This window comes from Phalacrocorax carbo, chromosome 3 (assembly GCF_963921805.1).
Source record: "Phalacrocorax carbo chromosome 3, bPhaCar2.1, whole genome shotgun sequence".
Lineage (NCBI taxonomy): Eukaryota > Metazoa > Chordata > Aves > Suliformes > Phalacrocoracidae > Phalacrocorax > Phalacrocorax carbo.
In genome coordinates this window covers 13,968,807-13,996,426 of record NC_087515.1, presented here as the reverse complement: position 1 = coordinate 13,996,426, position 27,620 = coordinate 13,968,807, and the positions used below count along the sequence as shown (strand labels likewise).

At 41.0% G+C, this 27,620-nt stretch overlaps 1 protein-coding gene across 5 annotated transcripts; it reads right to left on the bottom strand.

The window, feature by feature from the left end:
- Positions 1 to 27,620, bottom strand: CDC42EP3 (CDC42 effector protein 3). 5 transcript variants are annotated; one of them, XM_064445894.1, is made up of 2 exons: positions 27,334 to 27,620; positions 1 to 2,176 (listed from the first exon to the last, which is right to left on the bottom strand). In XM_064445894.1, the coding sequence occupies exon 2, from the start codon at positions 1,820 to 1,822 to the stop codon at positions 1,055 to 1,057; it is 768 nt and encodes a 255-aa protein (XP_064301964.1). In that variant the 5' UTR covers positions 1,823 to 2,176; positions 27,334 to 27,620; the 3' UTR covers positions 1 to 1,054. The 5 variants fall into 5 exon arrangements, with proteins under 5 accessions (XP_064301964.1, XP_064301965.1, XP_064301966.1 ...); XM_064445895.1 differs by lacking the exon at positions 27,334 to 27,620 and adding an exon at positions 26,931 to 27,090; XM_064445896.1 differs by lacking the exon at positions 27,334 to 27,620 and adding an exon at positions 26,832 to 26,940.

Here is a 27,620-nt window from a genome sequence, read left to right as displayed (position 1 = left end):
GCAATTTAAAGTTTTGTTTATTGTATTGCACAAGATATCTATGCAATCAATGTAGGTATTGTATTAAAGGATCCACATTTCCCAAAACATTGGCTGTTGCAGCACACATCACAAGCATTGTGAATAACCAGTGCCTTCTTCAAAAATTAATCTGTTGCAAGTTTAAGCATGTGTGGTAATAAATGAGGGAAAAAAAGCAAGGAGCATCAATACATATTTCTTCTCAGACACACAAATACACAATTTTCAGAAGAGCACCAATAATGCCAAGCGACTATTTTGATGAGATATTGTATGTGTAGGCTCTGCAGTAAAAAACCAATATGCACACAAAAAATATTTCAACTTTTAAAATAATTTAACCATAATATCTTGCATGTGTCACCTGTTTACAACATATCATTTCATATACAATGTCAGGCCCAAGCCTCAACTTGTGTAAATTTGTGCATACTAATTTAAAGCAGCTGAGACTCTGGACCAGGTGTTCAAACTGAAAAAGCCTTCAAATTGATCACATCTGAATACAGAGCGGTAGTATAAGACCGAGAAGGTAGTTACAGTGAAGATACAACAGAAATGGTACTATGGGAAAATGAAGAAGATCACTATCAAACCCACAAACACAAGGTTCTAGAAAGAGGCCTACATGTAAAGTGATGTTTTAATAATTTATAAAAGTGAATAATATCAGTCTCCTTTCTGACACTTAGAGACTCTCATATATTCAGAAGCCCGTAGAAGTGAACTAACCAAATGTCACAATCAATATCATCCTCAAATGGTTTCTTAAGTTTCTGATCATTAATACTGGTACTTAAAAACATTTTATATGTGCTGAAAACTGTTATTAAACTTCACCTTCCTGATATGAGAATTTAGTGTAATAAAAATTATGAAAAAAAATAGGTAAAAAAATAGTATTTTAAGAATATGTTTAGAAAACCCGTCAAACAACTGCAAATACAGCTGATTTTTAAGTGTCTCTCCCTTTGAGCTATGTTTTTTGTTTGTTTTTAAGTGATTCACTTAAAGAAGCGAGAGAGTACCAGTTCTAAGATTTATTCTTGTCCATTACATTGAGGACCTCATCTAAAAGTGAAGGTCCCAAGTCAAGTTGTAATGAGAGAAGAGAGCCTGCAAGATCTGAAAGGGATTCTTCTGACTTAGTCTTTGTCTTGGTTAGTTCACGTGAAAGTTGACTGTCACTGAAAAAATCAACTGTTTGCCAATCAGTGCATCGTTCAGAAAAGCTGGATGAGTGACTGTCTCTACCATTAGTAAAATGCAAAGAACCACCATTTTGCTCCCATATTTCATCTTTGTAGGTTTCTCCATCTGCAATCTGTTTACTTTTCTCTTGTAATTTTTCTTCTATTACTGGCTCACAGCTAAGCCTAGGATTTCTTGATGACCTGATGGATTCTTGCTTTGAATTAAATGTCACTGGTGACAATAAGGGCAACGTAAGGGCTTGAGAACCCCCAATGGCAGGAAGGGAAATAGCATTTTTGAGCACTGGTGATGGAGTTTCTGTAAACATGGATTCAGAAGTGCTGTTCGCCCTTAAGAATTCATTGTAGCCACCAGACTGGCTAACTCTGGTTTCTCCTTCGTTTCCAGGCAATAGCTCATAGTTGCCCTGCAAAAAGGAGATGTCTCCAAAAACATCATGCTGTCCCTCTTTTCCAATGTGTATGGTGTGACGAAAATCTCCAAGTGGTGGACTGATCATATCGGGAGACAAGATATCTCTTAGTTTGAATTTCTTCCCTTTCTTGTTGTTAGCAGCTTTTAAGTAGATGGGTGTCTTGGCTGGCATCTTGCTTGTAGTTTTCAGAGGAAGTTATTTAGAAAAAAACAAAAAACAACCAAAAAACCCACACCAAATAAAAAAAAAAAAAAAAACAAAAAACAAAAAACCCACCACCACAACCAGGAAGGGGAGGGAGAAGCCTCTTACAAAGTCAGTTATTCTCAGGAGACCTTCAGCGTTATCAATATTACATCACCATTTTGAACCACTCTTGCACATGAGGTCCCTTTCTTCTGATGCAGAGAGCTGTGGGTTATGTGAAGGTGAATGTCTCCCACTGCAGATCTTTCCAAGGTGGAGCACCAGTTTCAGGTCAGTTAGCAACCAAATGCTCTGCTACTTCCAGAACTTGAAAAAAACCTGCATGGGATACAAGATCAGGTTATCATTAATTTATTTTTCATGGTTCATTCAGTCTTGTTTTTACTAAAAAAATTACTAATGGTACTGACAGTTCCAGCCTGCAGATTAGCTTTATGATGTTGCTTCCCTTCATTAGGCAAGATAAAAGAGTTCAGATTAACAAGGGCTAGCTAACCTTTCTCTGACTTCATAGCTTTTTTTGAAGTCAGAGTTTCTTAGACACGCTTGCTGAGCACATTTCATTTGATAGTGATATTTATCTCAATCTTTCCTCTCCTTATTCTGGCATTCAAAATGTTGGCCTTTGAGAACGCACGCAGAAACACATTTATAACATTCATTAAGCTTTTGGTAGACCCAGGAAGACTGGCAGAGTCATTCATGAAACGTTTTTGGAAATGGAGTAGACCACCTTGGATTAAAGAACTTCAGATACCCCCATTTAGTGCTGGAACTCTCACAAACTGGTAAGAGTGCCCATTTAAAAGAGTAGTTTTATGTACTTGAGAAAAGTGCTAGTCCAGGTCTTTACAGTTAGTTAGAAACATCCAAATGCAAGTGTTTAAGAAAGACTGATTCTTGTGACTACAATCTTTAGACTATAGGAATTCCCCATAGCAATTAGTTATAGACTGTAGCTCATGAATTATGTAGGTCATGAGGCCACAGTGACTCAGAGCTGCTTTGTGCAACCAAATGAAACAGCGTTTACAAACCAAGTCTTCCTATTAGAATGTGGTCTCTGAAAAGCCTGATAAAGCAGTTCACAAGGGCTAACAGGCTATTGGGGCAACAAATTATGGGAAAACACTCTTCATTAATGCTTTAATGGTGTACTTATTCCTTACAGTACCCGTTCCTGACTCTTGAGCAATCTCAGAATAAGAACGCATTTTTCTCCTGCATCTTTATACTGTCCCCTATTCGGTCCATGGAGCACCAGAGCATCACAGGTCATTCCTCCTCACCAGAATACTCAGCCCAAATCCCTCATACTCTTGCCCATCATCATCCTCACTCCATAAAGGAGCTTGCAGGTTTTGCACAGAAAGACTGTTCTATGCAGTAAGCGAAGGGAAGCTGTCTGTAAAAAGGGCTATTTTTGCTGGCTTTTATCGATGCCCCAACAGATAGTCCCTTAATCAAATTAAACCTAGTAAGAATCACCAGTTTTAAACTTACTACTGTATGGCTATACAGCCAGACTTTCAAGAAGTATTTGAGCATTTTCACAAACCCTTTGATGCGAGTAATTAGTTCCTGCAGTGAGGTACTTAATTGCGCATCACAGGGGGAGCTGGTAACCTAGCCAGGTTAGTATTTGTTTTTTTGATTCCCAACAGATATCTGCTGTACTTCAGATATTGAAAAGCTCTCCCCCAAAAAAGTACAACATGTATAAACAGATGAAAGCTGTCATACAAAATAAGGTCTATGTTCTATGAGGACATTTTATACTTTTAAGTTCAATTTTGAAAATACATTTGATTGCATCAGTTAAAAGCACTTCAAAGCTTCCTTCTACACAACAAAATGGTAATTCATTAGTATCTACAGAATACTCGGAGATTCACATTACATACCAAAATTCCACCAACTTAACTCCATATCAGTACTGTAAGATACAAAAGTAAATCCTAAATAAGATCCCTACTTGCGCCACACCCCATGACAACAGAACCAATTAGTCAACTCAGTTACTTTTCAGTTTTAAACTGAAAAATTGACTGCATTATTCCCCTCCCTCCCCATGCCGAGATTACCATTCTACCCCAGCAACCCGTTTAGCTAAACAAAATGTCCTCAGCTCTAAAGAGAAGGCTATTCTTAGCAAACTTCGTACAATCATTCTTAGAAGGATGAGGTTGTTTTGTGTTTATCTAGTGAACTCAGCTCTATCTCACTTCTCAGGAATAAACAGGCAGAATCCCCCCGATTCAAATTTCTCATTCTTTCAGCTCTTTTAATCTGGAATGAATGTCAATGCAGTGTCAATGTGATCCAAAGTCACACTTGCTGGTCACTAGTTTAAAAATGAAAACAAATCCTAGTTCATTCAAAGCTTTCATGGCTTCCACATGTTTGGATGTGTATCAAAGACCATTATCACCATAGAATCACAGAATGTCCTGAGTTGAAAGGGACCCACAAGGATCATCAAGACCAACACCAAAGGAGTTTTCTCCACAAAGGAGATTTCTCCACAAGGTTTCAAAGAAACCTAAAGGATACAATGAGACATCTGATCATCAAGAAATACTAAAATCAAGTGTAAAATAACTTTTAATATAAATAACCCATCTTGAAACACAACAAAAGCACTGTATTTTATTTAGCTCATAGCTCAGGAGGGAAAAATGCAAAAACCCAAAATGAGCGAATTTGTGGGCATGCAGATCTCCTCTAGTTCTTGCACTAAGCGAGAGCCCCAGTAAGGGGCAGTGTAAAACCACACTACCTCAGAGGATGCTGCAAGAGACTCTGGTACGAGGAATTATAATCCTTCTCTATACAGCAGTCCCTGTATTTGTGAAGGCCTTGCCTTCCATTTGGCCAGTGCAAGAGGCTTTACATTTGAAAAGAAGAACTTTCACTATTATGTGCTTACTTTGAGCAGTATTTGCTCTGCTGAAAATAAAGTCTACCATTGCTGCAGATTTCACTAGCCACTCTACTGAAAAGTCTGCAAATTACACAAATCAGCTGGAGAGCTGATTGAGAAATTATCAGAAAACAAAACGCATAACCAAAATCCAGAGTCCCAGACTGCCAGCCTACAGAAGACGACCTTAATTTAAGATAAAAACAACATGAACGGATTTTTCTTCTAGTTGAAGAGATATCCCTCTGCTAACAAGATCCAAGCATGAGCCAAGCCAGAGAAACTTCAGCCCAGTGAAAATTAAAGTTTTAGTTCAGCTGTAACACTTGCTCATTTTCATTCCTATCACTTCACACTCTCATATAAGTGTTTTGCTTGGTAACAAAGACTAATATTTTCAGAGGCACTTAATCTGCCTTGTAAACCTTCTGTCCACTCAGCAATCATCATCTTCTACACAGCTCAGTTTTCCAGTCTGTTTTAAAAGGACAGATTGTCCGCAAGTATCTCAACAGCTAAGCTAACAAAACCAGAGACAAATAAGGGTTGAGGTGCAAACCCCAAGAGACCTAGATCCTTAAGCAGGGTCCTAGGCAAAGAAATGATAGCAATAAAATCCTGTTTCCACAGGGCAGGACCAGAAGCAAGGATGCACTCTGGGAAGCCTATGGGCTTTCTACAGGACAATCCCTTGCAAGGGCTCTGCATTACACATCATTGGCTAGAAACATGTACTTTAGAGAAACCCATTTCCAAAGCATCTTTTAAAATATCATTGAATTATCTTGTGGACCAAGTCGCTGGAAGAAAGCAGAGTCTGTACATTATTTCAATACCCAAATGAGAATATGGTAACACAGCAAAAGACAAATATAAACTGTGCAATAAGGTGCTCTAACTCTTCAACACAATGAAATATCTGCAAGCATAGAAGAATTAGGCTTTAGGGGTTCATTTCAGGTTTTAGTTACCAGTAGCTTTCAGCAGCACAAACAATCTATTGAGAACATCCCTGTCAGTGCCGATACTTCCACTATGCCTGAAACATCATCAGTGCAAACCATGTTTTTATTGTTTTTGTAACAGGGGCTTGAACTCATGTAGTCACAATTCCTGAATGCAGGAAAAAAACCTCCCGGTATAACCAAGCCTTCAGGTACAAGAAAAGCAGCAGATGATGCACCATAGAGCTTACCTTCTACGCTCCTGTGGACTTAGGTGTCCATATCAACTGGCAGCCTCTGAAGATGAGAGGCCACAAGTCTGTCTACTTCTAGACCAGGCCACCAGTGAGCCTCTGCTTACAGAGCCACCACCGTCTGAGTAGATTTAACCAAATCAGGTGGTAACACTTCTCCCTCCAGATTGTTCATCTAATTCACCTTGCTTATAAGCAGCCCAGCCTTTGAATTCATCTGTATTAAAGTCAACTTCCCTGATCAGATTAAGAAGTCCTTGCCCCTTTGTTTCTCCCTCCATCAAAGAATTTTCACCTTTCTGATTAAAGCTACAAGTTTAATTACTTTGTAAAAACAATCAGGCTAATCACACTTCAGTTCAACTAATTTTCTCAAACTGCACTCAACCTACTTTCCTAGATCAAATCTAACCTATTTTATCCCAGTGGCATATTCACTTTTTAGAAAATGAAGGCAAATAAACCCCCAATCCCTTCCCACAGCTACAGAAACACTGGTCAAGAGGGGACCCTATGATGCAATTCATTCATTTCTCCATCCTCCTGCAAAGATCCAGATGCCTTCTGCTAGTCCTGGAAGATGCTTGTCCACCCTCCTCTTAAAATTGCCTACAGGTGCAGACTGCACACTAATTTACTTCAGAGAGGCTACTCATCAGAGATGATGCACCTGATGTCTCCTCTGCTCCCGTCTGGACCCTGATGAATACAGTTCACTCTTATGCATTCTATATCTCCTTTCAGCCTTTTCTTCTTCAGATTAAACAGCACAAATATTTCAGCATTCCAACACAGGTCATGTTTTCTGGAGCTCAGATAGCTTCCCCCCAACCTCCTTTTCTGGTATTCCTCCCCTTGGCTCAAATCTTTCTTTAAATATGCCCAAAAGAAAACACAGTACTCAAGCTGAGATCTCTATTACTCTCTTAATAGAGTGTCTGCATTTTTTCTTTCAGCATCACAACACTGTTGGCTTATGTTTAGTTTAAGGTCCACTAAAAACCTAGCTCCTTTAGTAAAGACCTGTTGTCTAACTGGTTATTCTACATCTTGTTCTTGACTATGCCCCTGTAGCAAAGCCTCCATATTCACTGCATTGCATTCTATTAATTTCAGACACTTCAAATGGTCAGCATCACTTTGAATTTTAATCTTGGCCTCTACAGCACACAGGTTTAGCATCATCTGCAGATGTAATAAGCCTACATCCAAATCATTCCAGAGATGGAAGATAACCCTGGAGAGTTCCACCTGATATATCTTTCCAGGTTAAGAGTGGCTAAATACTCCAAGGTACTGCTACTTGAAGCAGATTGAATTCTTGAAACAATTGTCTGCTCAGGGGTGAGGAAACATGAATATGCTCTGTAATACATATGTATTAATGAATGACAAGGAAGGCTTGGAAAACTTCAGCTATGCGCTAGCTGGGGAGAAATTAAAAAAAAAAAAAGAGCACACAGGAAACCACAACCCACACCCACAAAAAAACCCAAACCAAAACAAAGGAGTTAATTATTTATCAGTCGTCTTTGGAAGGGAAAATGAATGGGAAATGTAAGAAAAAAAATAATAAGGATACATTTTCACCTCCCTTGCTATAAACACTTTTTCCCATGTAAATCAAAGATAAACAGTACACTGGCTGTGAGCAGTCTACCTGAAGAAGCATTAATTGTCATTAAGTGTAAGCACAGGCAGGGAGAGGCTGCATACAGTACCCTTCTCTCCAGGAATCTTCAATTTCTCCAGCACCCTCCTCTTTTTCGCTGCTAAAGCCTATGTTCATGAACAAAGAAAAAACCAAGTTCCTGAAATGATTTTTAATTGTTGACTGCTTTAAAATCTTGCCACCTTTCCCTGCATATTACCCTTTCAAATGGATCCAGCTGGAGTAAATCATATTAACCAGGGAACACCTTCAACTTTAAACCATTAAAGTACTTGTGCATTATATTGAAATGAATGAGGTATTTCACATATTTAAGAGTTTTCATTTTAGCTTATGAGAAAAATAAAGGAAAGCCAACCTAGCTTGAAAAGAAAATCAGTTTCACAATTCATTGTAGCATTCGAACAGTCATACCAGCACAGCAAGAAAGAGCTGAAGTTAACTAATTTGGGGCTGCTGTCTAATTTGAACAACTGGCCCCAGTCTCCAGTTATTATTTTTTTTCTGTATGAGTCTGTGAGATTACAAGGGCCCTTTATCAACCAGTAACCTTCATCCCTGTTAAGGTACTTGAACACTAACCAAGTTGTTTCTCAGTCATCCTTTTTGATCGAAGTGAACAGGGGGAATTCCTCATCTGGTGATGGTGGAAGAGTTATTCTAAGCCTTCAAATACCTCTCTCCCCCCTTTGAACCCTCTCCAATTTTCCAACATCCTTTTCAGAGCATATCAGAATTAGTGACAACATTTCAATACCATTCTCCCTAACAGCATATACAAAGATAACAATCACTTGTTTCTTCCCATCATTGCTGCCTTGTTTATAAACAAGATCATACTTCTGCTTTTATCCTCACCATCTTACAACAGAAATTTTCCTGTATTTACAAGGTAGCATTATTTCACAAACCATTTAAGAGTTCTTGTGCTGGTATAACAAAAACAGGTTCTCCAAGCAGGATAAACTATATTGGCAAAAATAGAAATTTATTATCACTGCCATTTCTTTGTTCAGAGTGGGCATCCCCATTCTCTTTTTTAGAATGACTACAGGCATATCTTCATTTAATCAATTAATTATGCTGGTCCTCATATTAACACTGTTTGTCCAGTAAGACTCTATTGTTTGGGGGGTGAGGGGAGGAAGGCTTTCCAAGATGTCATTCTCCAGCTAGTAAGCTGGATGTGTGTTCTTTAGGATAAAAAGCAAGGCCATACCCTCAGAAGGAGAAAACATTTTATGTGAACATGCTCAAGCTATCAATCGATAAATTAGTTGAGATTTCTCCATCTTCCTCATCAATATACTTCCTCGCCAATCTTCATCACCTGCAAATATGTACAACAGTTTTACACTTATTTGCAGGCTGCTTATAAAAATACTATGCAGCCCAATGCTGTATAGAAAGACCTCAGCATTATTTCAATAGAAATATATCCCTCTTTGATGCTAACTTCTTTCTCATGTTTATTCTGAGATTTTAAATGTTTTTAATACATGCTTTGTTGACACTGCAGAGGACTAATGTTTTAAGAGTTTGGCTGTGATGCAATATTAAGTCAAATGCCTTATAGACTCTGTTTTTGCAGTTGTGCTTTTGACCACTCATTAGAATGTCTTAAATAATTCCAATATTTTTTTTCTTGAAGCAATTTTTTTTCACCTTCCAACAGGTTTCAGTCACAGCTGTCTTTCAGCTTTGAGAACTTAGCATCTTTTCTAGAATAATAAAAACCTTTTCTTCTTTTTATCTCTCTTCTCCAGAGACAGGCATTTAATGAGCTCACTGTATTCTCTTATTTGGCTCCATGGACTGAGAGATCCCTCTTTATTACCTTCTTAGCTTTGTTGGCTGGCATGTTCATGCATATGGGTTTAATACCATATAGTTGTTTTATCATTGGCTTTCAAAAATTGTGTGAGTGCAGACCATGCAGATTTAGGCACAGGTACATGTCAGTACAAAGTCTAGCTGGTGAAGGCGAGGTTATGCTACATCGGACTGTGCACTGAAGCACAGCCACACGTTTCTTCCTACAAAGCCAACAGACCAGACGAGCAAACAGCTGGGGACCATAAACTCACAAGCCATTAGATGGAAAGGCTTAAAAACTTGTCCAGCAGTTCTTTTAGGCCAAAGGAAAATGATTGTGAAATGGGGCAAAAAAATCCCTATAAGCTGAGCTTATGTGCCACCTAGAAGATTGGGTAACTGCTCTGCCTGAAATCTCATCTGCTGAGGGAGAAGAAAGGAACAGTTTTTAGCCAGAGCAGCTCCCTGATGCAGCTCAAGGCTTGTTCATGTAAGTGCTGGTATTGCCAAGCAGAAGAACTTGGGAAGATGTGGATTGAGGCAGGCAGTACTGCCCCTTTTGATGTCAGCCAGCACTCATATCAGTTTAAGTGGATTACTAATCCACACCCTTTTTGATTCTGAGCAGGTTAGCATAGATGGCTTTCTCTCTTGACACAGACGGTGTAGTTCCCCAACCCAGCTCTGCTCTCAAAGCTGGTTTAAGAAGTTCCCACCCTGGATTCCTCACTCCTCTCTGCTGGTTCCTGGTTCTGCACTGCAGTTCTTTGTACCCTCTGTGAGCAGGCAGATCTACAAGCCACACTGCAAACCAGTCACAGCAGCAATTCTTCCCCACTGACTCAGTTTACTGTAAAGGCTTACCAACAGCTGCAGGGTGACCGATGGCACTGCTTCAAGAGAGTTCAAGCCCAGTGTAACTTGCTGTCAGAAGGGCATTCTCCCCCTCCCCCTACCACGTGCACACACTTCACTTCTTAGAAGACAGTTCAGCACACCGAACTGGGTGAAAACTGGCTAGGAAAGGGGTGTAAGATCCCCAGGCTAGGAGTGAGACTGCTACTTTCAGCTGCAACAAGTCATTAAATAGCTCAGCTACCTCACAAAACATTATTCTTAGAAAGGAAGGAGTTCTGGCAGAAGGGATGGGAAATCCTTAACCAACTCTTCTGCAAGAAAAAAAGTCCATGGAATTACATCCAGATTTTAACTTCAAAATGCAAAAATGGTTTGGTAGCTCCACTAGCTTCTGCCTTAGGGTTTCCAAAGTTGCTGTCATACTCAAATTAACTGTTGCTGGAAAAACTTCAGAGTTTATTATCACTTTTTTTTTTTTTTAATATTCTTAGTTTAACATTTCCTTCACTGGTAGGTCCTGACAATAGGCAATCTAAAATGCCTATTTTAGAAATCATTCCACCAAATAAATTCCCCCTTTCCTGAACTCTCTATCTCCAATTCTCACATACCCTTAATCTCTTAAGTCAAATATTCTGCATTGTCTCCTTGAAACACACAAGTGGCATAGGCATATTATAACAATCAGTTCTCGTATTATTCAGTTGTCAAAGCATTTCACCTGAAATAAATATTTACCATCTTGAAGTGGCTGATAAACTAGGTTTAAAATAAACTTGAAGGCCAGAGTGCCCTCTATACGTAAAGGCTAGCAATGAGGTAGAGATACAAAGCTACAGAAAAATATAAATTTGCACTGGACTTATTTGTTTTATTACATAGAAAACAGATTAATCCTCTGCTCTGTTGCAGTTCTTCTGCCTCCTTCAGAGAGATGAATGGTCATCAAGATGAGATCAAAGAGCATAGGGTTGGGGTAGATGGAAGAAAGTAAATTCTTCAATGGATTACAAAAATCTTCACTGAATTTCTTTTTTGGTCCAACTTGTGCCCTCTTTAAGGAATGGGGATGAAATCATGGAATAAATAGGACTTCTAGAATTTTGTTGTCTATATGCAATTTGAAGTAGACTGTTAATACAACTAAAGTAACTGTTTTATCACCCTTATATGAAACAAAAGGAAAAAAATAGAAATAATGTTTTCACTGTGAGTTTCAGCTGGACTCCTAACAAAACAACTCCACTATTTGAAGGCACCATTTAAGCAGAGGTAAGAATCCACAGGAATAAGTGACAACTGGAAGACATGTCCTATCCTGGCTCTGCTCTGCAGCATGTCAGTGACACCTGCGACATGCCCCAGCTGATAGGGACACATCATGCTGGACAGCAGTGCAGGGTCTCCACTTCCTCCTGAAATCTCTTTATGACAGATGTTCTATTAACTTGAGTTGCTTGTACTAAATTGATCAGCATCCTTTTTTTCTGGAATATATCAAGCAGTATCAGAGTGCATCCACTCTGTGCCAACAGTCATTTTCACATACTGCTTTTAAAACCAGGCAGAGTTAATCAGTTTAATTTGAAAGAAATCAATATACCCAGCACTTGCACGGAGGTATACTGTCTGAATATTCAGAGTGGCACAGTGGCAATTCAGCGCTAAAGCTAGCTTACTGATTAGCAGCTGATATTTCTTTCAAACTCTAAATCCCATGTATTTAATTAAAACTGTCTGAAATATTGCCATCTCAAATCCCACTAAAGCTAACTTCTCAACACTCAGGGTTTTACCTCAACCAGTAGTCAGCACCTATCTTCCCATTACTGTGGCCATATTTCAAGAGATAAGTGGAGCTCTAAGACACAGCTTAAGCCAAACAGTGAGCGAGATGACAGTGTCTGTATATAGAGAACACTGGACCTCAAGCCGGCATGTGCAGGCAACATGACAGAATAATTAAGTGGGTCAGGAAAACATGCTGTATCCAATGAACCCAAGCAGACCTAATGTACTGCAAGTCAAGTCCTGCCTTTTACAGCTTTCTGGAAAAGCATTTTGCAGACGCTCATGTTCTCTCTGCACTCTGCAGGGGCTCCTGCTCAGAACTTTGCCTTGAGACTGCAAGAGAACATAAATCCCTTTGTTTAAAGGTTATTATTCCAAAGTGCTCCAAAATGGACATTTTGTTTTGAGAAGCAGTGTCAAGGGAAAGAGTATTGGTGGCAAAAAGAAAACTTGTAGTAGGCAGTCACATTAGGGTAATGTAATCATGACTCATCCTCCTCACCCATTTCCTGACTAGGGCCGTGCATGATCAAAAGAAAACCAGCCACAGTAATGCTGCTGCCTGTTAATGTTAGCTAGCCTGAAAGGATTACAGACTACCAGAAAACAAACTCATTGCAGATTCTCCTGTTTAAAGCCTGGCATAAACTGACACTGAAACACAGCAGTGTAATACCATACTCAATCAAAACAACTTGCCTTTGTTGTGAGAAACAAGTTGCTATGTTTTATGATGAGTTCTCCTATCGGAACAAACGCTCTCACACACTAAGTCCTTAGGGTGTGAAGGGAAGTGGGGAGAATATCCAACTGCTAGTTAGTCTCTAAGGAAATCCAAGATACATGACCCTTTTGAAGAGCATCACAGCAAACTCGGACTGCTGTAACACAACTACCACCTCCCTGGAAAGGCTGTAAAAGAACACACATGCATGCGCCAAAGCACGAGCTGGGCCTAAGTGGCTGTCACCTTATAAGAAAGGCACTCCAAGAGGTAATTTCTGTCTCAGTGTTCAATCCTGTTGGGCAGCCTGAATGAAGCGTGTGTTTAATGATGCAAATTGGTGTTCATTTGTAAAGAGTTCTTCAGTAGAAAACAATTTTCAGATCCTTGTTGGGACCTTGGTCACATTTAATTTGTTCCAAAACCCACATTAATGAAAACCCCAAAATTAATCAGGTATTTCAACAGAAACTAGGCTAGACTTTAGGTAACACAGATGACAACATCCAGCCGCACCTCTCTGCAGCCCTCACAGGCCAAATAGGGATGAGTCGACTCTCCTTCCTCCTACTTCAGGAGCAAAGCCCTGCATTTGCAGCTCCCTTTCACTCCCGTTTACAAAGGCCAACTAGCTGCTAAATTCCTAATGCTACTTCTGACAAGGCAGATCAAAGGGGAGAGAGTGCCTCAAGTTGACCATTAGATATATAACCCATTGTCAAAACCATTGTCTACAGAATTAAGACTGATCAGCAGTGGCACCCCACTCCCTGGATACTGTGAAGACCTATACCAGGTGTCTGACAGCTAAATTCCACCCAAATTAAACAACCACCTGGCTTTTCAGTAAAACCTCAGCTTGCCTCTTAGAAATCTCGAACGTATTGACCCTCACATGAGGCAGAGAACCGGGGGACAGGTAGGAAGAACAGTCAGTTGCACAAGGCAAAAGTTAACTTTAGGTCTGGCTAAACCAACACCAGCTAAATATACTAAGCCCATACTTTATCTAGGTTGCACTAATTCAGAGTTGAGAGAAGCTCATTCCGAAACAAAGCAGACATATATGAAGGCCTTACTTCTCACTTGCTGCTAGGCTGTTGTAACTCTGCTTGATCTTTGCATGTCTTATTTATACAACTCTTAACAGCACAGAAATGAGGTGCAGCAATCCCTTTGGGCATGGATGCACCTCTTTTGACCAAGAATGAGCTGTTACCACATGCTGCAAGCCGTTCATGTACCATTTATACAGCTGGTATGGAAGGCAATGGGGTGTAGGCAGACAAATAAAAGAACATAATTCAGGGACCTACTTCCCTCTGTAAAGGGCACGTTTATTTACTTAATCCTTTAATAAGTAGGTAAGATGAACTTCTGCCTTTACTGAAGGCTATTTAAAGCAAATTTCTAATGGTTCTTGCAAGCTCCAGGGAGTCAGAATTCAAGTCATAGGAGGAATGATATGTTGCTTAGTATGGTTTACCATCCCTTGGAAATTTAAGAAAAGATGACACGTTGTAGAGCCCGGGATAAAAAAACCTCTACTCAAACACTAGGAAAAACAAAATCCCCCACCAAAACCAACCAACACACAACAGCTATGACAAAAATCCCCCCACCGACTCAGAAAACAAAACCAATGTAAAGATGGTCAGAATCCAAGACACAGAAGTGGCCAGGTATTCTTGATCTCCTCAGCATAGGCAAGGGGAGCAGAAAATGAGGTCAATTCCTTTGTCCCGAGTGCAAATCCAAACTATACCCGGAAAAAAAAATTCTCCCATATAACAATGCACCAGGAATGTATTAATTTAAGGCACAGTGTGGCACACTCTTCTCTTGTAAAAGTCTAGACTGTTTCTTTTAACAGAGGTAGCCTCTGTAGGAACACGGAGAAGCAACACACTTCAGCTCCCTGAATTACAGGAGAGCACACAGCCAGAGCACAGTCAAGAAATTTAAGAGGGAACTTGCATCCGAGGAGGGCATCACCATCTCAGTGTTGCTGCTTCAGTACTGGACCAGAAAAAGTTAATGGATAATGTAGGGCCTGTTCCACAGACTCTCTGGATATAGCTCACGTGGGAAGGAATAGAAATATCATAACCAAAGTACTTTGAAACATAGTCCCAACAAAAGGCATGTACAGTAACTTCTAGAAGGAAGGCAATATTACCAAACTGGCATTCCTTCTTTTCCTCTGTATGTGGGTACTACCTGGATTCACCAGAGGTATGCTGCTTCTGGCTGCAGAAGCAGCAAGGCAGCATAATTGGGCTCCAAGGAAGGAGCCCAAGGAAATCCCTCCTGGAGGAAATCATTAAATTGTTCACCAACAGCTACAAAGATCCATGTTAGAAAGTTCATCAACACCTCTATTGCTGTAGTCTTATGCTTCTTAAGTTAAACCACATCCCTGGGAAAAATGGGGTTTTGTTGTTGTTTTGTTTTTCTCTCAGAACACTAGATGTGGTTTATCCTACAATAATTCGAGTTATATAGATCTGTTTTCTTAAACAAAAATCCTGCCACCATCACTGCTGTTAAACTCTCCCCATTCCTTGAAAGACCATAATTCATTCACTTTAGAGAACAAAAGTGGGAAGGCAGAGACAATTTAGCATGGGAAGAGAAGAAAAGCCCAAACAAAAATGAAATTTAAAAAATCTGCACCTAATCAGTAAACCAAAACTCTTCAAATACAACACATTAGCAGCTTGCAATAGAACAGTTACATGGAACAGTTGAATAGTCAACAGGATCCCAGGTTAATGGCTGCTGATTAAGAAAGTTCACACCTCCCAAAGTGACTGTTTCAGACTGCCTGAAACAAGGCAGGCAGTTTCACCCAGGGTGCCAACACAGGCTAAAAGAGCATTACATCTGAAAGTGAAATTTCAATTTTAAGAACAAAAATACTGTGAAGACCTGAAAAATCCAGAGAGACTTTCTATCTGCCTTGCATTTTGGCTGTTACATTCCTAGTGACTTATCTAACGTGACAAACTGAGTACTTCTGTAGAACTTGATTAAGCCTAATAAATAATGAAACTGCCTTCATACCTCTTGCTATTCACCTTTCTCATGTGGGAGAAGATACAGAAAATTTTCTTATGTATTTTTCCAGACACTGAAATATTCTTCTTGGGCTTTCCATTGAAAGACTGTCATTTACTAGGCACCAGGAAATAGTCATTTGCTCCTTGGTCAAATTTAGCATTCATGCCCTTATCAGAGTGCAACAAAGAGTTTATCAATATAATAAACATCTTGGTACACATGCTGCATTTGGAAAGCAACACCCCTCAGGAAGTGCGGCAAACTCCTATGTCTGTTTTTTGCTGGAATATTCCAAAAATCAAATGCAAGACACAAGAATGAAACAAAATGTACATGTTGAAACACTGTAGCGCTTGACAGCTGCTAACAACACTTCTCTGATACCTTAAAAAAACCAAAGATTAACTTTTTTAGTCACTTAGTCCATATCTTCTCAGTTAGCAGTAATCAAAACAGTGTAATTATTGGAAGCTATAACTACTACAAATCAGATCAGAATCAGGACTTTTGCTTACTAAATAGATGACAAGATAACAAACCTGAAACATCTGCAATAGAAGGATATGGCTGTACAACACCCAATATACACAGCTCCTCTTCTAACCAGTACATCCACTCAAAACCAAAAGAATATTCTTTTTTCCTGTCATGGGATCTCAGAGTATATCAAGTATGGCTTCTTACACACCAGCTTAATATGCCTGATTTCATAGCATTTCTCCCTGTTGGGACTGACACTGCTTTTTATGGCATACAAAGTCAGACCGATGTTACAAGATGTTAGAAACAGAATTGTGACTGTTTTTTCTATGGGCATTAGGACTCATTTGGGCTTTCTGCTCAGCAGAAGGGCTTTCAACCTGCATTGCCAGTGGATGCTCTTAAGCTCTTTGCCTTCAATTTATCCATTTCAGTCAGTGAATTACCGTAAAACGACCTGCACTGGAAGACTGGCGATCAGGGGAGAAGAGGAAAATTAACTGGTAGATAATGGAAATGAGAGGAAGAAAGTGATCTTTATTAGCTGATATCTGAATATCAACAAGCCACTTGAGTTTTAACAGCAGCCAAAGTCATGCATTCGAGATTAAAATTTAAGACTAAATCACATAGGCCACACTTTCAGGATGGAAGATTGTGCTCAGAAACAGTAATGAGAGTTTTGCAGGTTAGAAGAGATTATCATCTGAACCTGATCCTCTTGTGCTGCAGTCACAAGGAGCTACTGCAATTCCCTGCTGCATATGAGGGCACTGACAAGGGAAAGGGAAGGTCCAGTAATTCTGTGTTTGGCCATCACCACGTCCAGTCCCAGTAGCCACAATTCTGGGAGGAGGCCACTAAACCAAAGAGTGTTTCAGAAGAGCCACAAGACTGATACTATCAGTGATGGTTGCTAGGCTGAAGATAGACAAAGCAAGGTAAGAAAGAAAAAGTACCTGTTCATAACAGCAAGAACAATTTAACAATGCTTGTGGTGGACTGTCTATTATTTGGATATTTTTTTTTTCCTAAAAACTGCTCATTGTCTAATTCAAACAAATCAGGCAGAGCCAGGACTCATACTGACACAGAACTGGGTAACAATTCAGGAAGGGACTACAGCTTGTCATAGACAGGTTCCCAATGGTATGTTCTGGCTTTTATTATTCAAGATATGAACAGCATTTTTCCCCCAAATATGTGATATTTCTCTTAAGAATTAAATATTTTGGAAAGCATTTTTATCTAGGGAAAGCCATGCTAAACTTTCAGAGTCTTTTTGTCCACAGATTATGTTTTCTTGGCCATCAAGATGATTATGAAGGTTGAAAGGGGCAAATCTCCTGTAAGTTATCAAAATACATCTCTCATCCAAACTGTTGTGTGTGGAAAGTTCTTGTCTTTCAGCACAAAATAGAAAAATGATATAGATATCTGTGTTTGACACTACTTCACATCCTGCATGGAGAACTGAATAAATTCTTTCCTGTCAAGTTGCCGTGAATGGCTTGAGATCTGCAAACTTTAAAAGCTTTTTCTCTTCTGATGCTGTGCAAGTGGAAGGGCACACATGTCGCAGCATCTTAGCCTACTCAAAGTGAACACAGAAAACTAAACATTTTAAAGTACAACTTTCTAACAAGGCTATCTCAAATCCATGACCAAGCAGAATCCAGGGTCAAGCTTCAGCTACCCTGTTTTGAAGAAAAAAGGCACAATAAAAAGAGACATGGCTTCATTGACTTTTACTCAGGAGAAATGCAGATAGTTCTTGAATTTGACAGTACTCTAATTTCTTCTCACGTCACACCTCCTATATATTGTTACTGCTGTAAAACTTGACCTTGAGATCACATTTGTACTTCCAGGATATTAACTAACCAGGATATTGAAACTTTGAAATTCAGAAATCCCAGTAACTACTGACAGCTACCTCATCAGATGGCCTGAAAGAACACGCTGAATCAGAGCACCAGAAAATTTATCTATTACCATTTCAGACAAGACTTTAATGTACACACACACACAGCTACAGCTGCTCCTACTTCCGCAGATACCATACTATTTTGTTACACACAATTTCTTACATGATGTGTTTTTTAACATGTCCACCTACCCTTCAGATGTCTTGGAAGCTTCGATTTTAAAGCTCATTTTCAGAGTTGCTTATAAATATTAGGCTGCCATTCCAGCCAACATTTTCTATCCTTCATCTGCAGCAATCTGTGTATGTTTATTGGGAGGATTAGAGAGAGGTGGGATAATTGTAACAGAAATAGTTAAACTGTTTCTTTAATGAGACAAAACAAAATTATGTATTTCTACTCCCCTGCTCCACCATAATACCCTTTACTCCTATGTATGCACCACCCATTAAAATCCACAGCCTTGCTAAAAAGTCCTGACACTTCTGCACTTTTAAATCTAGTCCCAACATTCAAATTTGTGTCTGGGTATGTGTCTTTTCCTATCACTGTGAATTAGCAGGATGGTCAATTTTAAGGCGTTTTAATTACATAATTTTTGGAAGATTCCATATCAGTGCCTGCCAGCTAGAGTCTTCAAAAATCCCCTCTCTATTAAAGATACTGCCCCTCCTGCTTATATTGCTCTGTCCCCACAAACAACTCAGCAGGAAGGAACCGCCATCAACCCAAATTCAGGAAGGACAGAACCTCTGCATAAGAGCTAGGGATGTCAAACCACGAGATGGAGGACAGTGGAAGTGGGGAAGGGATTGCAGATGCAAGGGAGAAAGATATGTAAGCAGGCTTGATGCAGGAAAATTAGCTGCAATTTAGCAATACGAGTTAATTTCATGTTTAGATTGCTCATTTGGGCATTGAAGCCTTACATATCTTTTCAGTTTTATGCAGATTATATATTTGTATTTTAGGGATTACTTGAATACAGTTAAAGATTTACATTTCAATGGATATACTGTTCTTACCAAAGGCAGCATCAACTTCTCCGTTGTTGCCTCGCTAGATGCTACTCCTGTTTCTTCCTCCTATAAGGTTTTCAGAACATATTCCAGCAATCCAACTGTTATACCATGCCACAAAATACCTTATTTACAATGTATATTCCTCTGCCAAAGTAGAAACACTTTGTAGACTCAAGGTAAAATAACTACTGCAACTGAAAGTCAAGTTAATTCTCAGACAAAAATCTGAAAGCTGTCCACAGCATGAACTACTTGATCATTGCTTTCATTTGGAGAGGTGGGTTTTATTTTTGTCCTCACAAATTCCTTTATAGAAACCCCTACAAATTCCTAACCTACTTGGGCTCTTGCTATTGTAACGTCTCTTCTTTGGGACTAGAAATATGTATTTTTAAGAGAGCTCTACAGCCCACTCTGCCATAAAATTAATGACTTTATTGTCTTTGCTGTTGACCTTAGTGGATGTTGTCTAAAAAACTTGGGAGACTGAGACAAGGATTCATCATGCCCGAGGGTGCATATAGACAAAACCTGAAGAAATACAGCCTCCCTACCCACTAAAATCATACTGCGCATGCGTGGGGAAGGGACATACAGGAACAGAGCAGCTGCCATACAAATTACTCGCCTGCTCAGTCCACTCTCTTGTTCATAATGATAGACTTTCTATGCAGTCTGTATGACTTCTCCTACCACTAATTACTTTGTGTATCATTAATAAGAAACAAGTTAGAGCAGATATTAACAATCCAATCTTTTCGTTTAAAGTTTTCTTCAAACTGACTAGATTCTACCGTTTACTTTTAGGCAAGATGACCAAACTAAGCAATGTATTACTATAGCATCAGAAGCCCTAATCACAAGCCAGGTATATAGTATATCAAGAATTCTGCACACAGAAAATGACAACAACAAAATCTCACAAAAAACAGCTCTTCAGTTGTTGCATCTTTTGAGGCAGAGAGTACTGTTAGCTTTGTAACAGAAATGTAACTGTTGTGATCACCTCCCTCCCATTCCATCTTTCTACTCCAAGTGTTTGGACTGAAGTAAAATACAATTCTATATGCCATATATACAGCCTATGCCTGGACACACTGCTCCATGCTTTACCTCCGCATTCCCACCTGGTTTTTAAACATCCAAGCAGAAAAGACTCCCAGATATGCTGCATCTTACCCTCTTACGAACTGTGGTTATTATCCCATGGTCATCTGCCAGAAAATCATGAGCCAGCAAAGAACCAGCTTAAACTTGATGAAGAGCAGTAATCTTTTCTATCTGGAGCAGGAACATGTGAGCTGCATCTGACATGCAGGACAATCAATGGCACTATTCTTTCCTTGTCCCCCTTTCACTTGCCATGCAGCTCTCCTACTGTTCAAGTCTTCCTTAAATTGGACTAACCCCTAACGTTATTTGTAGGGGCCACGCATCCTTAAAAGAAGGAAATGCCAAAGACTACACAGGCACATACCATCCTCCAAATGAATACAGACAAGTCATGCAAAAGCTAAAGAAAAGTGCCTTTGCAGGGATCACAGCGCTGGGGAGAAATGGTATGTCTGGCCTTTACATCAAACTACAGGAGGCAGAACCTGCATTTGACAGTTTATCAAATAATCCAAAAATAAAGACCAAAAAGTAATCCCATGATCATTCCCCAACAGAATTCATCATTAAAAACAGTGGCAAACATGCCTGAACAAGATATGGTTCCTTAATGGTGGCCTGTCACATTGAAGACAGGATATTTATGGTGTGCATTTTGAGCACAGAAAAAGGGAGAGAAAAAGCAAAGCAAAACATTCACCTTAAGCTCCATCATATCTTGGACTAATCTTGCTTGAGTTTCAGATCTGATTTACACTATCTCAAAATAAAAAGAATTAAAGTCAAGCTAAATCAAAGTATACACTGAATCATATTAACTGAGGCAAAAAGGTGAAGTTAGAGTTTTCTGGAAAATACTTAGACCTTCATGAAAAAGATACATGTAAACACACATGATTTAGGCTTTACTTAACTAGAACTGATGATACACATATTAGGAAGAAAGAATGGGACTTGTTTCTGATCACAATATCTTGACTAATACTATTTAAAAGGTTAAATTTAGTATTAGAATCAAGAGGAACATTCCAAAATTATTCTGGTATCACAAGGATCTTTAAGGTTCTGAATTACTGAAATAGTGATTCTTGTAAAATTTAAAAGCCTTCTTAATGAGAAGAATCCATTACTGCTCTCATACACTTCTCGGCAACACAAAGTAAGGGGAAAAAAAAGCAAAGAGGCAAGAATGTAAATATGGGGAAAAAATACCCAGCAACACTGGTGTTACGTTCCTGTACATCACCTGGTACTAGTGCACCACTCAAGTACTAGAAAAACCAACCAAGCAAAAAATTGTCTACTACACAGGAGCTGACCCAGTTGTATGGCTAGTGAAAACCACCTCGTTAAAAGACAATAAGGAGCTTTACTAGTAGAATAGGAGAAACAGAGAAGGTGTTTATGGAAGCAACAAGATCCATCAAGCCTCGTCTTCACGAAAGGCTTAAGCCTCAAGTCTTCTCTACCATCTCCTTCCTGCCTCTTCTTTGCTTCCTGCTGAAGATTTGAAACAATATTACTCATACCATTACAGGTATCAGGGTTTCTCCTTGTGAAGATCATGACAGAGAGCTCTGCCGGCTAGAAAGCTAGTTTCACAACCTCTTTGGAGAAACGCTTCATAGATGCTGACTGTGGTGACAGCAAAGCACCTTTGATCTTCCTTGCAGAGTATCACTGAGAATTCTGAACCCCATAATTAGAAATATCATATGTGGAACACTAAGGTTGCAAAGTCAAAGAATGCAAAGTTAGGAAATCCCACGATTATATTACTTGTGCAACCACTATTTGGTCCCTTCACCACCTGCATTACAGTGTTGCCCAGCACCACCCAGGAGGACACTGACAGAGCAGGACCTTCAGCTTTAGCCCAGAATTTCCAGCAGATCCTCATTTTGTTAGTTATCACCTCATTCACCCCACATACTGTTTGAGGCAAGAGGGCTATGAGAAATAATGCAACTATAATGCGCTTATAGATGTATCACCATTTTCAATTGGCATTTCCAACCTATGGATACTTGCTTTTGGCAGCACAACAGGCTTTAGCTTTTGAGGTTTGTTTGACTTTACTGTTACACTGTACAGACTTTTAAAAAAATTAACTGGAGGAAAAAAAAAATCAGACTAACAGTTTGCTTTTATTTACCATTTTTTTAGCAGCATCTAATATTCTAATACAAATAAAACCTTTGGAATGAAGACTCAACACCTGTTTCCTTTGTTGGAGGCACAATACAAATATTCAGATACACATAAAATTTCTACAGCAGAACAGCGAGAACCAGGCTTGAAACATCTGGTATTTCAAAGGGACAGAATAAAAACAAGAAGTACACCATTTAGACCTTCCTAGAAAAGACATGAAGTAGTACATATTTTTAGAAATTTCTCTACAGACAACTTAAAAAAAATTGCCATCTAAATGCATCCAAAGAACTTTGCAGAGACCTGACTAAGCAAGTCATAGCTAGTTTCAGTGACCACAGCTCATCATCAGCACTTGTACCTCAACAAAAGGTCAGCTGCTGTTTACACATAACCACAGAAAAGTTCACTTAGCTTATTCAGAATGAGCCCCCGCACAATAACTCACTATATCAGCCCATTTTATTTCTTATCTAACTTGTTCCCTGTTGACCTTTATGATAGAAATCAAAGCAGTGTATCAGATTTGGTGAGCTTTCTTCTATTATTCAGTGCAAGTAAACAACATTAATGCAACATTTACATAGTTAAGTTGTGCCTTGTTGTCCCACACATAGTGGGGGTTGAAACCCTTCATGTGGCTCCCCAGCATTCATGAGAGGCTAGTCATCAAGTTTTAAGTATTGTGCAACCCACCTAATTTCAAAGATAAATATAACAGTATTTCAAATTACTTTTGGTAAACTTACATTTCAGTAAAATGGTCTCACATAAAAAGCAACTGTAGTCATGAAGATTTGATTTAGTTTGAGTATTCAACTATCACTTTCATGTTTTCAGAGCTTTAGGTGTTAAACTGTGCTATTAAACTGTAGGGTCAGCCTGTAAATGGCTTCTCTCCCCCCTTTAAAAAAAAACAAACACCACCACAAAACCCAAACAAAACCACAAAAAAACCCCACCACATGACAAAAAGCAAAACACTGAACAGTTCATTAGCCTCTCAGAAGAAAAATCTCACAGTTGCTTACAAAAATTAACTAACTGTGCTATTATGGGCTTAACTAGTGGCAGAACCATTTGTTTCTACACCTGACTATTTATTCCATAAATGTCAATGAAACCCAAGTAAAGGTATAAATATATCTTGTCACCCTGGCTAACTCTGTCTGTTTATAACCATCTCATTTTATCTTGGCAGTATGTTTGCTGAAGCTTTACCACGTCTGGATTTAACCCTTAAACTATGAGGAAGCTAAGTCTTCTTGTCAGCCAGTTCCAGCAGTCAACATGCTGGATCAATATCTTTGCTCAATAACCTTATGAATGTAAATACAGAATACTGTAAAATATTATAGGCATCCAGAAATCTTTCTTACTTAACATAGCACTAGTAATAGATCTCTTCTTCAGCATGAACTTTACCTGAGTTTGTACTCAGTAGTTGCACCTCATTCTGTCATCCTGCTTCAAGCAAAACCCTCCCCTGCATAGGTGATGCTTCAAATCCACTCCCACTGCTCTACCCAGACACATCCATCAGCACTAGCTAGCTGCTTTCACTGGCTAGTAACCACCCTGCTTTGCATGGAGAGGAAATCACTTAAAAACAGTCCTCCATCCAACAACTCCTCCAAAACCTGCATTTGTCCTCACATCCCATTTACATTCAGACTTGGATATATTTGGGAAATTCACCTGCTATCACACAATAAACCAACCAACCAACCACAGGATATAGGATATACCTTCAGCTCGCTGCCACCCCTGGGGATACCATATCCCTGCAGCATGGCTGCACCTATTAGGCATAGACCACCCAATTAGTTCAGTTTCACCACTGGGGGAAGGAGAGGCAGCCAGTTCTCCTGGAGATGGTTCAGATCTTGAGAAAATATATTTACTCTGCCTTGATCATGGTAATCGGGGGGTGGGGGGTGGTGTGTGTGTGGTGGTAATGGTGGTGGAACAGGATGTAAAGAAGTGATGCTTGTTGTTTGTTTGTTTGGGGGAATTTTGGTTTTGCTTTTTCAAAAAGTAACATTTGCATGCAGGAGGATGAAAGCCTGTTGTGTTTCACATCATTACAAAAAGCCAAAATAGGCATCAGGTGACTTGATCCACAGAAATTCTGTCAACGAGGGTGAGGAACAGGAGGAAGAACTGGTCAGGGAGCATCACTGAGCCCCTGGGACACAGCCTTGCTGGCAAGAAGCAAAGGAGAACTTGATGGCAAATCCTATGTGGCAGAGGGACATTTCTTTCTAAATGACAGTTCCCTCTCCTACCCCAAATTATTTCTGAAGACTCGGGCAGAGGACCAGAATTTCTCCTACAAGAAATCATCTAGCTTAGAAGACTATACACTAAAGCAGCATACCTAATTATGAAAAGCTGAGAGCAAAACATGTTTTGCCATGAACTGTGGCTTTCTTTGGTTACAGTAAAGATGATATAAGTGGTTTGGAACAGTTTTAGACGCCTCTTTGAAGTAAATTTAGCCACAGCAGTCAAACAGGGACGGTGCAAAGCCACACTGCCTCAGGGAAAGAGTGGCTCTGGGCTGCCTCTTACGTGATATCCATCTTTCCTTCCCAAAATTCACCCAGGCCACCTCCTGGTAATGCTGGCTGGGGCTTTGCCCATCATAGAAGAGAGGCAGAAGCACAGAGGTACTTTCTGCAGCCTGATTTTCACTTCTGTGGATGCACAAGGTACTCCTGAGAGAACAGTAACTGTGATTATCTTTAATCTAAGGAGGAGATAGGCCCCATTGTTTCCTTCCCAGATACCGTTGGCTTATACTGAGGCCAGGAAAAATCATTCCCTTCAGTACTATCCTACCGACCCAAGAACCTGCTCAGTTCCTCTCCTCTCTGTGCTGTAATAAAAAACAAATGTTCAAAGCAAGGAGCGTCCTGAACACAGGAGTTTTCTCTTACTTTTCTGAATGCTTCTGCTGAAAGACTATTTTTAACATGCTGTAGAGATAAAGTAAATCTTAACATATAACACTAAAAAAAGGCTGGACCCTTTCAGTACAAGACACTTTAAAAATAAATCCTTGTGACAGTAATCACCTGCTGATATATGCTTTTATGTTTAGCCAGCTGCTAAGATGCCACATCTGTCACTTCTTGCTTCCACAAATGTGCTTTCCTTTTCTGTAGGGAAGGAGAAAATTCTGCTTCTGGAATTGCGCTGAGTATCACGATGCCTTTTTTGGTATCTCTGTCATTCCTCTAAACATCTGAGCCACAGCACATGGATTACAAGATTTCTGGTACTGTGTGCCTTAAGAATTGTTCAGCTTTAGATTTTCATACCTTAAAGCCTCTGATTTTTTTTCCCTGTACTTTGCTGTACAATGTTACATATTTATAACCCATATATAACTGAAAATAATGGTCTACACATGAGTAATTTCACTCCTGGGAGCTCTCCTTGCCTCCCTCCCCCCCAAATATTTTTCAAAGGAAAGTACAAGATCAGGATCACATTTGTTACGTTAAACATTTCATAATAACCCCCCTTCCTATTTTTAAAACATAACAACAACCTACAGTGACGCAAGTCCTAATTAATTACTTCCTCTATTTTGGTCCCTTTTATTAATCTACCGCCCTCATTTCTTCATCTTCGGCAGCCCAATACAGATTCTCCCCCGACTTCCCGACCTGTTCGACAGCCAGCACCACGCCGGGCCACCGCCTTCCTCCCCAGCCCCGTCCTTGCCCCAGCCCCGCCTTTGCCCCGGGCCGTTCAAGCGCAGGATTATTTTAAACCCACGCAGAAAAGCGCAGCAAAAGGGGACATCCCGCACAACACCCGCCCGCGCTGTTTCGGGGCGATGGAGGCATGCCTTCTGCCTCCGAGACAGGGCATAGAATCAGGCACGTCAAAATAGGCAGGCAAGAAAATTAAAAGCGAGGATAGGGGGCGAATTTCAGCCCGGAACGTCAGTGATGTAGGAACACCCCGAGACGGCCTTAGCAATGCGGACGCTCGGGCATAGCCCCCCCTCCGCAGCCAAACGCGAGGGTGAATGGATACCCTCCCAGGCCACCCCGACGTGCCACCCCTCCCTCTCAGCCTCCCTCCCTGCCCCCGGAGCGGGCGCGGTGCGGCAGGGCCGCCGCTCCGCAGGGAAGAGGGGCCGCGCCGGGCCCCCCAGCCCCGGCCGCGCAGCCCGCCGGTGCCGGCCCCGCTCCGCGCCCCGCTCCCCGACTCACGGCGCGGCCGGCTGCTCCCCCGCCGCTCCTCCCTTCCCTCCCTCCTTCCCAGCCGCCGGCGCGGAGCCGCCCCTCCGCGACCCGGGGCGAGCGCGGCACCTGTGAGCGCCTGTCAGTGCGCGGCGGCGGCGGCGGCGGCGCCCCGTGTCCCGGGGGCGCGGCGCGGGGCCGCGGGCGGCGAGCGGGAGCCGCGGGGAGGCGGCGCTGCCGGCGGGGAGGGCGGGCTGCAGGGAAATCCTGGCACCGCCGAGCGCCGCCTGCGAGGCGGGCGACAACCACAAGCACAATAAAGGGGGGTTCCCCCCCCCCCCTTTTTTTTGTGTGTGGTTTTTTTTTGATCTCCTCGCGGGGGTGGGGGCGCTGCGGGGAGCGCCGGGAGGCCACCCCCCCATCCCGGCAGTGGCCTTGCGTGGGCAGCCCCCCCCCCACCTCCGAGCACGGCCAGCTCGGAGATGTGCTTAAAAAGCTGATGATTTTTCCCCCAAACCCTCTCCCCCCTCACCTCCTCGACACCCCGGTCCGTCAAGGGTGAGGCTCTTGGGCCGCTCCCCGCCGCCGCACTCATTCATTCTTCCTCTTTTCCATTATTTGCGCGTTTTTAAGGAGCGCTTAGGCTCTCATCACCCCACGCTCTGCGATTTGCAGGTAAACGGCAAATACTGCGAGAGCCGGCGGGGCGCAGGGGCGTCTCCCCCCGCCCAGCGGCGGGGCCGGGCAGGGGGCGGAGGTGCTGCGCGGAGCGTCCGGCATCGCCTCTGCGGGACTCGCCGGGGCCAAGAGCCCTTTAGC

Coding starts and splice junctions, on each gene's coding strand:
- CDC42EP3 (XM_064445894.1), bottom strand. CDS start 1,822: ATGCCAGCCAAGACACCCATCTACTTAAAAGCTGCTAACAACAAGAAA.